Genomic DNA, 15723 nt, shown 5'->3' with positions numbered 1-15723 from the left:
GTTAACAGTTATTCTCCAGCCCGCTTTTACCCGGCCCATGTACCAATAGGCGGTGCTGGTTCCAGACTCTGCCACGGCTCAGCCTTCCCCACCCCACTCGTCGTCTCTCCCCTTCCTTCCCGCCGTCGTCGAAAGAGACCGGCGGCTGGCTCGGGCGGCGCTTACGGAAGGTTCGTATCGAGCTCTGCTCCAGCATTTTTCTGTGGATCCTTTCCGCCACCAGGTTATCTCACGAATCTGCGCGGCAAATTTCTAGCCTAGCCCGCAGTTGTGCTGACTTCGTGGTTCGTTGAATTGTTCTAGGGTTAGGAGGTACTAGGCTCGGCTGCTGCCATGTTCTCAAGGATCTTTCAGCTCGGAACGCGGCTTCTGCGCGAGACTAGAGCTGGTTGGTATCCTTCCCCTCTTCTCGGGCGACACTGTCCGTGCCTTTATTGGTTATTGCACATGAATTAGGAGAAAATGGTTGTCTTTGGACTTATGCTTGTGGCCTAAGAAAATATGAATTCATAAACATGTGATGCATCCGTGTTGTGTTTGCACCCAATGTTTCGGGTGCTGCGGCTACTAGCGGCTACTATTCTAATTATATAGTCATTGGTGATGATAGTTAATTCCGGGGATGAGAATCATGTTTCTTGATCTCTAGTGTTGAGTAACCTTTATTGAAGGTGAAGATTTGGTTCTGCCTTCTAATTGATGTTTGAGTATTGTTAATTTTGTGCAGGGGGCAACTTGACAAGCAATAGCATTAACAGCAGTTACTACCAAGGTCAACTCAGTAGGCATTCAGCTCCAGCGGTTAGTCCTATTATTCTACTACTAGTATCGTTGTTAACTTGTGATTGCCAGTGGAGAACTTAAATGATCATGCCTTATTGCACTCTATATCTTCTGTGACTTGGAATGTAACCATCTCAGTGATATAACTGTTCTATACATGATGCACATAGTAATTTTCGCATTCCAGATTCAGTTCTCAAGTTTTGTAAAACAAAGGTTGAGATTATCTTTTCTCTACCTGTACATCATTTGGTCGCCTCCGCATGCATGTGCAAATACTGCCTTTTCTTGGAACTTTTTTGCAAAGTTTCTGTATTTATAATGAACACTAGTCTATATTTTTCAGAAGAGCATCCTCTTCTCTACTGCGACAAGTAGTCATGAAGGAAGCGAGGACAAGGAGAAGTGAGTGTATTTGTCTCTCCTTTCATTTTTTAAACAACAGGAAATTTGAACACCTAGACTATGTATCTTTCATCTTTCTATCTTTGGGGTAAGCCATATATTAGTCCAGAATCTATACTATTTCCTAAAGTGATTTTTTATTAACATTTTATCACCTTTGATGGACTGTCCTTCCACATCTAGAGAAAATATCTGTCCTGAAGCAGTAGCTTGATCAATATTGCCGAATTTTAGTCTTCAGCTTTTGTGCAATTATTTGACTTGGGCTAAGGAATAAACCTTCTGATGAAGGCTCTTTTTTCTGCCCTGTACAGAATCTCTGTAACATTTGTCAACAAGGATGGCAGCGAGCAGACGATCAGTGTTCCTGTTGGAATGTCCATGTTAGAAGCTGCTCATGAAAATGACATAGAACTTGAAGGTTTGTCACAGAAGCTGTGCCTTTTTCCATTTTTTATTTCACTTTGTCCTTCTATGATCTGTCTGCAGACATTTAGTTGTAAGGTAATAACCTGGTCTTTTATTTTTGCAACTGCAGGGGCATGTGAAGGATCGCTAGCCTGTTCTACTTGTCATGTCATTGTAATGGTATGTTCTTGGTATAACCTATGCTAGTTTCTCTTCTGTTGTGGAAGCTGAGGTAATACTGACTGGCAATTGCAATCTAATCCAGGATGTAAAACACTATAACAAGCTAGAAGATCCAACAGATGAGGAAAATGATATGCTTGACCTTGCTTTTGGGCTCACAGAAACGTAAGTAAAAGATTTCATAAAGGATTCTTTGCTTGTTTATATATTTAATTATCTTAAAATGCACCTGTTAATTGCGCTTTCTGGACAATGCCAGGAATTTTCCCCAGAAATATTTATGTGTACTGGTATCATGATTTTTCTTAATGGTATATAAAAACCATGATAGGTGTAGATACAACCTAGTGTACCACCTCCGTTCTTTGCAACCTTGCATGCTGTCACAGTGTCAACCAGGAGGGTCCAGGACACTTTTATTAATGTATAATGGAAATGAAAAGATAACTTCACTAACTGATGAAATGGCTAGTTTGGTTATCCCCACACAATCATACAAGCAATCTGTAAATGTATAAATATCACGTTACTAGTTTTGCAAAGGAGATTGATCTGTTTTACTTTCTTTCTAGGGAACCTTTTTAACGAGCAAACATAGTTGTAATATATATATTGAATATCATTAAGATATAATCAATTCGGTACATAACCTTTTCAGGTCTCGTCTTGGCTGTCAAGTAATAGCAAAGCCTGAACTCGACGGTGTCCGACTCGCATTACCTGCAGCTACACGAAACTTTGCAGTAGATGGCTTTGTACCAAAACCACACTGAAGAAGGCATACGAATTCTTAGAGCACCAACAATTTTGTACCTTAACATGTAACTTCACTGCAGAATGGTCTCCAAAAACTCATGATGTTTCCGGACATTTTGTTACTTACAAGATCATTGTTTGTCTTTGCAACGGGCTCAGGTGAATAAACAATGCTTAGGCATGTGTACACCAGACTGCTAGTGTCGTCTGTTCTCCCCCATTCTCGGTATACATGTATGCCTGCTGCCACGCCTGAAAATGCCGGGTTCATTGCTAAGAGTTTGTGGTCATATTCGTGATTGACGCAATTTACAGTTTGCATGCACTTTCATGAGAAATTGAGAATGACGTGGAAGAAAGCCGTTTGTTGTAAATCAGTCACTGAATTGCTGAAATGTTGTTTGGGACGAGCCCCTTTGCAAAAGTTACAGTCCTTTGGGGCTCTGGGATAATTCTTTCAAATTCCTAAGGCCCTCTCCATTTTAATCGAATTCCTGCAAATCTGGAGGGAATGACAGAAATTGAGAGATTGTAGTTTATTTCCCCCCTCAATCCCTCTCAATTCTCGCCAATCCAGGCCTCTTTGGTTACGAAGGGATCGGAAAGGAACGAAAGGGAATGAGATGGAATTGAACTCCAAATCTGTTGATACCCACCGGAATGGGAAACGAGAGTGAAATGAACAAGTCCTAAAGAACTACGGCAGCACGGTCTATCTGCGACGCATGGATTATGAGGTAGATGTTCTTTTTTCTAGAACAGTGGTTGCAGCATTTTGCTCTTTAGAATAGGACCGCAGTCCACGGAGTTGTTATACGTGGTGATGTTGACATGAGGCTAAGATTAATCGGCCCCACCGGCCAGCACTAGGTAAATACTCCCTCCGTTTCATAAAGATTGGCATGGATTTGAATTAGCTTTAGTTCAAATTCGTGACAATTTTTATGGAACGGTGTACTGGTGTACGAATGTATGAGTAGTGGTGTACGAATGTATGACAGCCAAAAGTTCGGCCGCAGCTTCATATTTTCATTTGGCCGCCTATGTGTTCTTGACCAGTGGATTGTGGACGGAGGAAAAGAAACGAAAACGTACCACAAGAGTGCGTGATGTAATCTCCAAACAAACTATTCTAGTCGGTGCCGCACCGTCTAGTAGTTTCCAGGACCTTTGCGGTTGCCTTTTCAGATCGTTGTTTTACTCATTTTGTTTCAAAACATCGTCCTCAAGAGTAATGTCAAAGCTCCCAGCTTGGGCAGTCGATTGAGTCTCCCTATCTCTTCTGTTGGGTCGGGTATCCTCCGCTTTTTATTTCAAAATTGTTAGCCGATGACTTTTCCTGTCAAAATATTATATGAATCTAAATGCATTTTGTGTATAAATACATTCATATTTTGACAAATTTGATACATTTAATATGGGACGGAGGGAGCAGGACGGAGTATAAAATAGATTAGAAAAAAAAGACAAGACAAACTGGATTGTGATAATTTACTGTACCCAAACGCAGCCAAAAAAAAAACCGCACCGCCACGGCTGATGCTTCTCCGTGGCAGCACAATTCCTTCAGGAGATCCCTAATGAACACAGCGGAAGAAACTAGCCATTCCTTGGTGCACTCCCCTCCGTCTCTGCTCGATGACAAATATGCGACCGAGCTCAGGTTAACCCTGTGGAGCCAGTTGAAACAAAACGGAACGAAGAAGAAGAAGAAAAAAGGCATCAGAAAATACCAGATCCAGACCAAATGTAGCTCGAACTGAACCTTGACTGCAGTGATGTCGCACCAACCGTCTCTAAATGGCCAAATTACTCTCTCTGGCCGTGCCCCCCGGTAGGTGCAGAGGGAGCCAACGGCACACGCAGAGATCCAACGTACGAATGTCTGGAGGCGGCTGAGCTACCCGTAGTACCCACTGCCATTACCATACGATCGGCGCCGGAGCTGTCGATTGAGCACAGAGTACGCGTACATGTGGCGTTTCCTGACATGACGTTAACCAGTGCTCTGCTGCTTTGCGCTAGTGGATACTACTACTATCAGAGATCAGTGCCAACAAAAGGGGCCTTGCCTTCTTGAAGACTGCTGGCAAAGGTAGGTGAAGCACACCACGGGTAAACTTGCGTGTCGTAGCGAGCCTGACAGAGAGAGAGAGTCCGTGATTAGCACGAAAAACGTACTGTCACGTCCAAAGCTGTCCGTCACCGGGACTTCAGATCCGAGGGAGAAAACACGTCGCTCAACTGAACACGTTAATTTCTTTCTACAGAGCATTCAGTTCATCGATGGATTGTCAGGCAGATGATGAACCCAATGCTCCCAAGTCCCAAGCCTGGACACCGGTTGCGCAGCCAGCGCGCAAAGTTTGGATAGGATTACAATGTTATTCCAACAACAACGGCTAAAGCTACGGAAACAATTTTGCTTCCGAATCCAAAGCTACTGGTCTACGACTGCTCTGTGTTGATGTGCTGCTAGTAGCAGTATTTTGGAGTGACGAGGAGGCCGAGATCAGCGGCGGCGGCTGTACCACTCCGTCGTCTCGGGCTCGCCGTGAAGCCCCTACCGGTCCCGGCGGCCTGGTCCCACAACCTGACGACGCTGCCTCCGAGCGGCGGCCTGGAGATTCCGTACCGCGCAGGCGCCGTGAGAGGCAGCGACCTCACCACCTCCCACTGGAACGGATCCGTCTCCTCCGGCGCCGGCGGCCCGTATACACCCTCTTCATCTTCCATATCCTGATCCTCCTCCCCCTCTTCCTCCTCGTCCATGTAGCAGCTTCCGACGCAGCCGCTGTCGTCGTAGTAGTACGCCGTGTACCTCTCCCTCGGCGCCGGCGCCGACGACGATTTCGGCTCCGGAAGCCTCTCCTTCTCCGGCGGAGACGACATCATCAACGGCGGAGGACACCGCTCCGACTCCAGAGGCTTCGAGTTCGCGTCTCCCGCGATCGCATCGGACGGCGCAGTGGAGGACCGTCGGCGCCAGAGCCCCGCCGCGGCGGCGGCGGCGAGGGCGGCGGCGAGGCAGGTCCAGGCCGCGGCGACCTCGGGGAGGGAGTAGGCGCGGAAGGCGACGGCGTCGAGGTGCCGCTCCAGGAGGTCCATCTCGAACTCTCGCCGGCGCTCTCTTTCGTCTCGCGGTTGCTTTTGCTCCGTCTGGGAAGAGAGGATTGATCAGAGTTCAGAGGAGGGGCTGGGCGAGTGGGGAAGTGGGCAGGAACGCGGAGGCGGGTATTTAATGGCTGGGAGGAGGAGGTGGGCGATTGAGTCTGGGCCGTTGGATGCCGAGACCGAGGAGCGGATCAGGAGAGAAGATGCTGGGGATCCGTGGGAGGGGACTAGGAGATGCTGTGGTGGATGCCGGATTTTCATTTTATTTCCTTAACTTGGTCTTATTTTTTTCTCATGCTAAACTTACAAGGCGAGACTTGAAGATGAAGGCCCCCTTAGTCCTAGAGATATGTACAAGGTGGAGTATGCTAGATGTACCAGGGTGCCGTCTGTTCGTATGTCTACTAAACCTTGTGCTGGGCGGTGCCTGCGGATCGAGTCACGTGTTATGGCGTGACCCACGGACGTGCGTCGATGCGTGTGGCGTCACGTGTTGTGATGTGACCACGGACGTGCGTTGCGTGAGGAGTGACGTGTTATGGCGTGACCCCACCGTATATGTTATGATGTGATGCACTACCGACCGCGCAGCGGAATACGACATGGTGATGATGAGGGCGAGCTGGTGCCGAAGGTGTCGCATCTTAGCATCAACCACACAATAGAATTATGAAATCATTGTGTTTTTTCTATTCATGTAGGAAAATTCCCCTTCTTTCATTCGAAGAAAGCACAATGTCATCTAAGAGTTCAACACCGTTAATAATCCAATTTGCGGCTTCACCTTCTATGCAATTTTATGAAGATGATTATTTTTTGGTGGAGGTAAAAACTCGATCTTTCCTCCCATTTGAACTTTCGTGATATGAATTCACCTTGCCTTTTCTTTTGAAATGGGAGCATTCTAATTTTGTTTACACAACAAAGGTAACTTACCATTATCTTCTCTAATTTGAACAAAGAAAAATAAATAAATGTTACAAATGGATTGTAGGGATACTACACCTTTGTATATTTGTGTAAGAGTTGTTTAGAACTTTAAATCCTTAGAATTCAGCCACCCAGTCATGCCGCCTTATTTGTCTGAACCTGTATTTGTTTTGTTTGGGATTTATATTCATGTCTCAAACCTTTCATTAGTTGTTTGGAGTCTTGACCATCGGGTTACTGAAGAAGGTTACATGGTGTAAAACTACGCGCTAGTGCCTATTGGCCAGCCAAATTTTTGGTCAAGGTTTTTGTTGCCTATAAGTTAGCCTATTTTGGCAAGAAAAAATGACCTGAAGTTAATAGTGAGACATCGGCTTACAAAAATATTACTAGTACACTTATCCAAACAAGGATCAAACTTTGTTAGGGTGAACTTTGCCAACATCCGAACTCTTGTATTGCCAAAACAGTGGTGCGATTACCATTTCCCGCTTGCGCTGCGGCCCGTTCGGTCTGGCCGATGGAGCCCCGGTGGCTTTCGGTCCCGTGAAAGGAGCATGGGACGAAGGCGCAGGCTTGCGCCAGATTATTATGGTACGGTGGTGCAGCCAGCTGGGTTAAAAAAAAAAGGAAGGTTCGGGTTAATTCTTGGCAGGCGTAAACTCGTAGGATCTACGTGCCGTGCACGATACCAGCTGCCGCGTGCGTTTTTTCACGTCCTTTCTTTTCTAGCTCTCGTCCAAAAAGAGTTGTACAGAACCTGCTGAACAGCAGTAGAACGTACGTAGTCCCGGTAAATCTTGCGACGTGGATCGTACGCACAAGTCAAAGACTCCATCGGTGATGAGAATTACTCCAGGTAGCCAGAATTCACCGAACGGCGTTTAGGCTGAGGATTATATCAAGGAAAAACGGATCAAGACTGGCGGATTATATATTACACATCAAAATGAGGACTCTACATGCAGACATATCACCTTCAAGTGTCTAGTTACACAGATCGAGGCAGAGATAGGGAAGAAAGAAATTATCTGGGGACGAGACGATCAGAAATTCAGAATACTGATGTTCAGAGGTTCTGGATGATCTTGAGCGTCTCGCCGATGTGCTTCTCGGGCTGGAACTGGTTGTTGTAGACGTACTGCACGACGCCCTTCTTGTCCAGCACGTAGGTCTGCCGCCCCGGCAGCGTCCCGAACAGGTCCGACGGCACACCCCACTCCTTGCGCACCTTGTTCCCTTCGTCGCTCAGCAGCGTGAACGGCAGCTTGTACTTCTTGGCGAACGCCTTGTGCGACGCCGCGTCGTCCCCGCTGATCCCGATCACCTCCGCCCCCGCCTTCTTGTACTTCTCGTACGAGTCCCTGAACGCGCACGCCTGCATATATTCCACATTCACAAATTCACATTCACATCCCCCCGCCTTGGAATTGGATTCAGATTCCAGAGCAAGTACAATGCCAACTTTATTAAATGTTTCTCATCATATTTCGTCCAAAATCATTCGTGCATCCATCACTGCCACGTGCCATACTACGTTCCCCTACCACGCGCGCTAGCTTAGCTTATATGGCTACTGCTCGTACATGTAGATGAAGTCGGAGTTGCCGGCCATGGCGTTGATGACCTGAGACACGAGGACGCCGCCGCCGGCAATGACGAAGATGATGAGCACGGCCGTGATGGGGTTCCTGAGCAGCTCCACGATGGGCTGCACCAGCGCCCACGCGAACCCCGTGCTCACCGTCAGCGCGTACAGCCCGTACCGGCGCATGTTGTCCCAGAACTCCTCCACCAGGGGGCCCTCCGGCCCCAGCGCCATTGCCGGGCCTGCGTCCACCGACAGTGCCAGCGCTAGGGCAACTCCTGCCGTGATACCGCCGATCAGGGCCCATGTCGGCAGCTCGCAAGTCCGCCCTCCGGCGTTGACAGTGATCTCCTCCCCGGTGCCGGGTTCTTGTGTCGGCTGCCTCTTTGACGCCGCCGCCGCTGCTTGGATGCCTCCTTGAGATGGAATTGGAAGCCGGTGTTGTTGGGGAGTGTGGTCAGGAGAAGAGAGGAGGGCCTGGACAGCGGTCGAGCCATGGCGTTTGGAAGGGAGAGGAGATGCTAGCGGTGAACTGGCCCCGAAGGATCCAAAGGCCGTAAATGTCTTCTCGCGCCGGCGAATAATCTGATTAATTTGGACGAAATATGATGATATTAACAAGCGGAAAAAATAGAGTTACTAGTGTATTTAAAGCGGGAGAGTTAGCCATCCAAATTTTTTGGCAGATAATATATCGCATTTGCTACTCTATTCATGCAAATGTTTTTCTTTTCTTTCGATGGTTGATTCCTATGAACACGGACGGCTAAGACGAGGCCACCATCGTAAAAGCGCAAGCAGAGCATGGCATGGAGCCATGGACACCTCGCTGAAGTGGTTAATGGTGGAGAGCGACCAGATGGAAACCAGTGAATGGATTGACATGGCGTAGGCAGAAACGACGTCGAGGTTTGCAATGTATGAACAAGGGAGTCCAATACTGAGATGGCCATGGCTGAACGGCACAGAGCGAGCCATGCTGACGAGCAAAGCTCGATTTGGCGTTCGCCAGTGGGCTTGGTTGGGTATAATAGGTAAAAATGCACCCAAATTTGAATACCCCTTGATTTGCATTCCTGTCTCTAAAACCAGAGCAATACCGCCTTTCCCAATTAGAGTCGACAATGATATGGGTTAACGATTGTTGATGGAATAGTTAATGATTGTCGTTTGTAGTGTTTCAACAACTGAATCATTTATCTTCCGTTAAACTGAATGGATTGGTGTGTAGAAATTTGAAAAAAGAAAAACATGACTGACCTGCTTGGTGCAGCCGGGCGTTTCATCAGCGGGGTAGAAGTAGAGGACGACGGGCTTGCCCTTGTACTTGGAGAGCGACACCGTCTTGCCGTCCTGGTCTTTCAGGGTGAAATTGGGCGGGACGCTGCCCTTGGTCACCTACAGAGCAAAGCAACACGAACCAAATCCAATTCAATTCGACCACACCACGAATGAGTTCAAGCAGCAGGAACCCAACCCAAACCAATCACCGCATCATATTAGGCGGCACGCGCATACAGTCGAACACATGGCACGCACCTTGCCACAGACGATGCCCGTGGACGCGGCGCGGCGGCGGGGCGCAGGCGTTTGCGCGAATGCGGATGCGGGCGCCGCTGCCCTGAGGCCGCGGGGCGTGGTCGCGGTGGAGGAGGGCCTGCAGAGGACCGCCTGCGCGCGGAGGGACGACGCCCGAGGAGCCAGCAGCGGAGAAGGCTTGCAGCAGGCTGTGGAGGCGGCGAATGCCATCTTGGATCGAGTCGTGGAACTCGACGAGTAACTCCGCCCCGGCCTGCTCTGATCTTGGTTTTCTCTGGAGGAACGGGAACCTGCTGTGAACTGTGATGGATGGTTGGTTCGGAGCTCGGGGATATCAGGATGAGATGGGGGGAGGGGTTTTGTGCCTACGTGGCCTAACCCGCTGCCCGTTGCTGCTTGGTTCTTTTCCACCGTGTAGGCACACACACGAGAGACACCTTTCCTTGAGTTAACGCAAAGCCGGTCTCCAATTGTTCTCTTCCAATATTTTTTCTTCACAAAACACACAAATCTAAAGATTGGGGCAACATATAACCACAATTTGTGAGTTAGATCTTTTCGCGCCAAATGTATGTTTCACAAAGTGCCTTAACATCTGTAACGCTCTGAAATCATATTTCATTACGCCACAAAATGCAACTCTCACGCAACCATCTTCATACAAACACGACAACCCCGACCACGTTGTCCCATTACACCACATCCATCTAAATTGCCATGAAAGCCATCTAATGTATCTTGGCGTGGTTGCACGACTCATAAGACAAACATGAAGGAGGAGAGAGGTTGTGGCTCGCCATCACAGTGGTTGATGTTTGTTGAGAGAAGACCCACGCTGACTTGATTGGGTCGGCTACGAAAAATTATAACACATAGTGCAATAAGAGACAACAACATAAAAGGTTTCCTAAGTTGCAACTTGTGAGTTCCACGGTCAGTGAATATGTCGTCATGTGAGATGACTCTTTCTCGGTAAAGGAGTTGTATATTCAATCATAGGTTTAGCAAGGAGCACGATTATTATCCCCAAGGAGGCTGGAACGCTATATACATTTGTGTTACGGGACGAGCTACACGACGATATCGGAGAATCCCTTCTTTTTGTACATCTACCTGCAAGATAATAGCATCGGCAATCTACAAATAGCCCACATGTACAATCAAACTTATATCTATTCAATCATCTCTTATTTAAAATGTATTTAGATTTTGTAGATAGTTATACAAGCAAATGTAATAACTAAAAACCTTTTATTCAGTAGACACCTGAAAAAATTTAGTCCCAATCATTAGATCTTAAATAAATGGATGAGATAAATATGGAACCTAATCACTTAAACACTTTTTTCAGTAAAAAAAAATTCACAAACACTTTCTCCGAAGAAAAAAAAAACAAGGTGGAAAAGTGTAAGGTTTTTTTTTATAAAATACGTGAGATTCCATCTTTCATCTCCTTTCTAGTGTATATATGATTCAAAGTTTTCAATTTTTCACTGAGTAGAGATCTTCACTTGATACATCACCATTATACAATTAGATTTGTTATAAAAAATAGTTTCGTGATATTTTTATACGGATTTGCTAGGGATTAGTCGTCTGAGAAATTTGTTTTCTCAGTCGACAGCGAAAAAGGAAATAGTTAAGTACGATAATAACCGAAGAAAATCAACTAAAGGTAGTTGGTCTGGTGGCGTTAGTCTGTTCCACAGGTCGCAGGTTCGATCGCATCCCTGCCTTTTTTTTGTTTCCTTTTCCTTTTTCTATTTTTGGTTCCTAGTTTATAAATCGTTTCATTTTTGCTTTTAATTTTTATTTCTCTTAATTTTTGTTTCTAACTTTATATATGTGCACTAAAGTAAAATTAATAGCAATACAAGATAATTTTGTACATTTATTTTATTTTTCCGTATCCCAATTTTATTTTGGACGATTTGCATATTCCGAAAACCATAACGGAAAAAATATTATATGTGCAAGTGTGCAATTTCATAGGTTGCACATTTTGAAGCTGAAATCGCACATTCGATGTTTTCACATTTTTAAACCCGTTATCGGTTTATCGCACATAATATCTCTTTGCGTAACTCGATCTTTGGCATATTCTTAAGCATGAAATTTTTAAAATTGCACGCGAAATTTTAGGTGCAATTTAAATATTGCAACTAAAATTTAGTGGGCAATTGAAAAATTGCACTGAAATTTTATGGGCAATTTAAAATTGGCACGTGAAATTTTATGGGCAATTTAAAATTCGCACGTGAAATTTTATGGGCAATTTAAAATTCGCACGTGAAATTTTATGGGCAATTTAAATTTCGCACGTGAAATTCGATGCGCAATTTTTAAAAATTGGACCTGAAATTTAGATGCAAATTTCTAGGCGATTATTCCCTAACAAATTTGATATAATTGTGTGTGTAGAGAGAGGGGGGGAGAGGGGAGAATCCTACACTGCAAGTGATATAACTGTGTCTGTGTGTCTGTCATGGCTTGCGAACCTTGCAGCCTTCTTCTAGCCGGTACAAAGATGCCTCCAGCTCTTTCCTTGTTGCGTGGGGATTCAGGCTGGTTATTATATGCACGTAATGATCGGATAAAATTAATGGGTGGGCTAGGCTGTCGACCGAGAAACAAAAATTCTCAGTCGACTGAGCCCTAGTCAATCCCATTTTTATAATGATTTACTTACCTATTCCTACGAAAATTAATAGTTGTTACAGTTGCATATTAAATACGTGCAGACTCCAAAATGTCATGTGTTCTAGGACAAATGGGAGTACTATTTATACCCAATCATGATCTGAGGTATAGATTCATTAACATCGGTAACATGTACACCGGAAATCCATCAACTTATCCAGATGGATCGACAACACAAAGGACCCAGAATTAATACTGTAAAATGTAACCAGCTGAATTTTACATGGCAGCAATTTCGCACCGATGTCCGGCTTCCATCACCATCAGTTCCCTCTGTTCTTGAAGGTCGAGAACGAGAAAAAGGACCGATGCACTGCAACGACAGAATAAAACAGAGCATTAGTGAAGCGAGATGCGGACATATAATAATTAAGGATGCATGCCATTGCCAAGCTTGTCAGCAGAACCTTTCGGTGATCTCGCAGCCGGTGGCGGCGTCGTCGTCTCCTTCAGCTCCGGTCTCGTAGGAGACGAGGGCGGGAAGCTTTGGAGGGACCGAACTGCGCCTAGCATATGATACGATGTCAGAGAACTGAAGATAATCTCCTGATCAAATTCCCGATTTGGTACACAAAGTACTTACCATGCGGAGAGATGACGTAGCTCTTGTCCAGATCATCGTCGGAGACGGCGTACGAGCAGCTGATCTCCGGCTTAATCGAATCAGCTGAATCCCATCCTTGGTTTACAATGTCATCATCCCCTGCCGGAGGCGGCGCCCGCTCGACGATGACAACGGCGGGGGCGGGGGCGGGGGCGTTCTTCTTGCCGAAGGTGAGGAACCTCTTGATCCCCCCTGCCACCGCGTCCACCATCGGCGATTGAGTCCCGGCGACGACAGGAACGCCGCCGCTCTTCCCGGTGGTCGGCAGGATCACTATGCTCTGCTCGGCTTCGTCGTCTTCCTCGTCGTGCCGTTTCTTCCTTAGCATCGCGGCGTCGGCCTCCAGCAGCTGCTCGGTGGACAGAGCCCGGAGCGGCGAGTCGGCGGCGAGCTCCGACCCGTGGGAGAAGGACGACTGCACGTTCGAGTACAGCGACTCCGAGGAGCTCTCCCCCCGGGACGACGACCCTGCTTCTCCGCCGCCGTTAATCGCCGGGCTTTCTTCTTTGACGGTCTTGTCAGTCTCCGCCTCAGATGATGATGGTGATGATGATGCCATGGTGTCCTCGAAGGTCTCGCCGAGGTCTGCGCAAAAGCCCTTCGCTTGGCCGTCTTTCTTGACGTACACGTAGCTCGGCTCCGTGTCGGAGTCGCCGGTGATCGCCGCGGCATCGCCGGGCGGCGTATCATCAGGTTTCGCCATCTCATCGTTGCCACCATTGCCGTCTGCACCCGTGTTCTTCGCTTTTTCAGCGTCCTTGTTGCGGGCGTTGTTTTCCTGAAGTCTGGCGAAGAAATCGACTTGCTCCTGTCGGGGAGCCACCAACGGCGACGAGGCACGTGATCTCCTCAGGCGGAGCGGCTCGGGAGCAGCGGCCTGTTTCCTGCCGCCGTCGTAGCTGGCCCGCGGGGGCTGGACACGTGGCGGCCGCGGGCTCTCCCTGCCTGCTACGGCGTAGGAGGAGCCTCTGCTGCCGCTGCCGCCGCCGCGTTCTTCCTTGCCGTCCTTGACGAAGGAGCTCCGGGTCCGCGAGAGGGTCTTGAGTTGCTGCCTCGGCGTCGTCGTGGTGGACGGCGGTGACATCCTGTTCTCCTTCCGGGGCGTGGCGGGTGGCTGTGGCTCCGGGTGCGGCGCGACTCGCCGGCTGGATGATAGCCTCGGGCTGGCCGCCGCCGCCGCCGGTGAAGAGGATGGCGTCGTGGTGCTCTTGAGACGTGGGAGCTTCATTGCCGGGGACGGGGTGCATCTTGGCCGGGCAGGGGAGATCGGTTTGTCAGTGTTCCGGGGCTTTACCTGTCGGAAACGACACGATTTAAACACTGGGCCCTTTATTTGCTGTTCTGCTACTTCTTAAGTTACTGGTATGAGTAACATCATTTTTGCTTACTCCCTAGTCCATATCTACGCCACTTGGCCGAAAATTGCATCCTATAGTTGCTGCTAAAATTACCGGCATTGTTTGCGTGCGTGCGTGAAAGCTAACTTTGGAGATAAACAGCAACCCCGGACCAGAAGAAGGAGAACCGCTGGATACCAAGACATGCGCGTGACGACTCGCACCCGAAAGAACTGCCCCCAGCTGATACGATGTCTGAACTAATCAAACTGGTCTTGCCGAACAGCACAAGAAAAGCACAAAGCTTCCCAGTTCCACGGACACAAAGGATCAGCGGGTCAACAAGACAGCACCAAACAAGAAACGCGAAACTTGCTGCGTCCGCCAAATTACAAATGGCGATCGATCGATGCCCAGCACAGCCAAGGGAACAACAAACACATTTTGTCCTAGTTCACATCTTTTTTTTTTTTGAAGAAAAGTAGTTCACCATCTGTCTGGCAGCGGCTGCATGCGCAAACCAAACTGATGCACGCGCAACTGAATTTTCAGTTTCTAATCCTTTTGTGACAGAGCAGAAAAGTGTAAATCCGTTTTGTACTTGTTGTCGTTCGACCGTGTGGTGAGCAGCGGGCGAAAAAGGAAGGGGAGAACGAGAACACCGTGCATTGTTATGATCGAAACTACGCGAAGCGCACGTTGGGGTGAGTTGAAACTTGAATTGATTGATGAATTACCTCTCTGGCCGCGGGGGCGGTGAGGTCCGCGGAGTGCAGCGGGCGGCGGGGTTGGTCGAGTCGCGCCCAGAGCGCCTTGACCTCGGCCTCCTTGCGCTCCATGCGCGCCAGCCAGCCCTGCCGCAGCTTCTCGTCCCTCCTCCGCACGTACGCGTCGTACCTCCGACCCCTCCCCACCTCATCGTCCTCCTTCTCAGCGCCCCTGCCGTCGCTGCCGTCTTCGACGCCGATGTTAGGAGGATCATGATCCACCACCACCAGGGCGGCGGCGGCGGCAGCGGCGGCGTCCCTCCTCTTCTCGGCGAGCCGCAGCTTGTACACGTCGAACTGCCGCTCCAGCTCCGCGGCCTGCGCCCGCAGCTGCTGGTTCGCAGCAGAGGCGTGGCTGACGACGCCGCGTTGCAGCATGGCTGCCGCCTGCCGGCCGGCGCTTTTGTCAGCGTCGGCGTCGATATAGCTAAGATGATAGGTAGCTAGCTGGGCGTGCTGGGTGCGCGACTACGTTACGTATTAGTGCCTGGCGCGACGTGAGGGGGGGGCTAGGCAAGGCAGCTAGCTAGCTCTTGGATGGATGGATGGATGGGGTTTTTGAGTTGGACGACGGGGTCGCGTGCGCGTCGTGGGCGCACGGCCGGCGCG

General features: G+C 48.5%; 4 protein-coding genes across 5 annotated transcripts; 1 reads left to right on the top strand and 3 right to left on the bottom strand.

Annotated features, from left to right (window-relative positions):
* Window positions 1-42: 42 nt before the first annotated feature.
* On the top strand, window positions 43-2784 carry LOC100839282 (2Fe-2S ferredoxin). Its single transcript, XM_003564104.4, has 8 exons — window positions 43-170; window positions 304-388; window positions 728-801; window positions 1130-1188; window positions 1503-1609; window positions 1727-1776; window positions 1862-1944; window positions 2438-2784. Exons 2-8 carry the CDS (start codon window positions 334-336, stop codon window positions 2550-2552), a joined length of 543 nt encoding a protein of 180 aa, XP_003564152.1. The 5' UTR covers window positions 43-170; window positions 304-333; the 3' UTR covers window positions 2553-2784.
* Window positions 2785-4757: 1973 nt separating this feature from the next.
* On the bottom strand, window positions 4758-5763 carry LOC100838350. Its single transcript, XM_003560917.4, has one exon. The coding sequence runs from the start codon at window positions 5641-5643 to the stop codon at window positions 5011-5013; it is 633 nt and encodes a 210-aa protein (XP_003560965.1). The 5' UTR covers window positions 5644-5763; the 3' UTR covers window positions 4758-5010.
* Window positions 5764-7448: 1685 nt separating this feature from the next.
* LOC100838766 (peroxiredoxin Q, chloroplastic) lies at window positions 7449-10090 on the bottom strand. Of its 2 annotated transcripts, none has more exons than XM_003564102.4 (3): window positions 9707-10060; window positions 9428-9565; window positions 7449-7957 (listed from the first exon to the last, which is right to left on the bottom strand). In XM_003564102.4, the coding sequence occupies exons 1-3, from the start codon at window positions 9914-9916 to the stop codon at window positions 7649-7651; spliced, it is 657 nt and encodes a 218-aa protein (XP_003564150.1). In that variant the 5' UTR covers window positions 9917-10060; the 3' UTR covers window positions 7449-7648. The 2 variants fall into 2 exon arrangements, with proteins under 2 accessions (XP_003564150.1, XP_003564151.1); XM_003564103.4 differs by lacking the exon at window positions 7449-7957 and adding an exon at window positions 8015-8752 and having other exon boundaries at window positions 9707-10090.
* Window positions 10091-12458: 2368 nt separating this feature from the next.
* LOC104582220 (translation initiation factor IF-2) lies at window positions 12459-15614 on the bottom strand. Its single transcript, XM_014896261.2, has 4 exons — window positions 15085-15614; window positions 12990-14304; window positions 12814-12912; window positions 12459-12719 (listed from the first exon to the last, which is right to left on the bottom strand). Exons 1-4 carry the CDS (start codon window positions 15490-15492, stop codon window positions 12670-12672), a joined length of 1872 nt encoding a protein of 623 aa, XP_014751747.1. The 5' UTR covers window positions 15493-15614; the 3' UTR covers window positions 12459-12669.
* Window positions 15615-15723: the final 109 nt, after the last annotated feature.

Source organism: Brachypodium distachyon, chromosome 1, assembly GCF_000005505.3.
Source record: "Brachypodium distachyon strain Bd21 chromosome 1, Brachypodium_distachyon_v3.0, whole genome shotgun sequence".
NCBI classification, from domain to species: domain Eukaryota; kingdom Viridiplantae; phylum Streptophyta; class Magnoliopsida; order Poales; family Poaceae; genus Brachypodium; species Brachypodium distachyon.
Note: the sequence above shows the minus strand (reverse complement) of the source record. Positions and strands in the feature narration are given on the sequence as shown.

What these genes read in the sequence shown, in the direction of transcription:
- LOC100839282 (XM_003564104.4), top strand. Translation starts at nt 334, where the DNA reads ATGTTCTCAAGGATCTTTCAGCTCGGAACGCGGCTTCTGCGCGAGACT. An exon ending in TCTGCGCGAGACTAGAGCTG is followed by an intron (nt 389 to 727) that starts GTTGGTATCCTT and finishes AATTTTGTGCAG; the next exon opens with GGGGCAACTTGACAAGCAAT. An exon ending in AAATGACATAGAACTTGAAG is followed by an intron (nt 1,610 to 1,726) that starts GTTTGTCACAGA and finishes TTGCAACTGCAG; the next exon opens with GGGCATGTGAAGGATCGCTA.
- LOC104582220 (XM_014896261.2), bottom strand. Translation starts at nt 15,492, where the DNA reads ATGCTGCAACGCGGCGTCGTCAGCCACGCCTCTGCTGCGAACCAGCAG. An exon ending in CCGCCCCCGCGGCCAGAGAG is followed by an intron (nt 14,305 to 15,084) that starts GTAATTCATCAA and finishes CGTTTCCGACAG; the next exon opens with GTAAAGCCCCGGAACACTGA. An exon ending in CTACGTCATCTCTCCGCATG is followed by an intron (nt 12,913 to 12,989) that starts GTAAGTACTTTG and finishes ATCATATGCTAG; the next exon opens with GCGCAGTTCGGTCCCTCCAA.
- LOC100838766 (XM_003564103.4), bottom strand. Translation starts at nt 9,916, where the DNA reads ATGGCATTCGCCGCCTCCACAGCCTGCTGCAAGCCTTCTCCGCTGCTG. An exon ending in CGGGCATCGTCTGTGGCAAG is followed by an intron (nt 9,566 to 9,706) that starts GTGCGTGCCATG and finishes TTTGCTCTGTAG; the next exon opens with GTGACCAAGGGCAGCGTCCC. An exon ending in CGCCCGGCTGCACCAAGCAG is followed by an intron (nt 8,753 to 9,427) that starts GTCAGTCATGTT and finishes CAAATTAATCAG; the next exon opens with ATTATTCGCCGGCGCGAGAA.
- LOC100838350 (XM_003560917.4), bottom strand. Translation starts at nt 5,643, where the DNA reads ATGGACCTCCTGGAGCGGCACCTCGACGCCGTCGCCTTCCGCGCCTAC.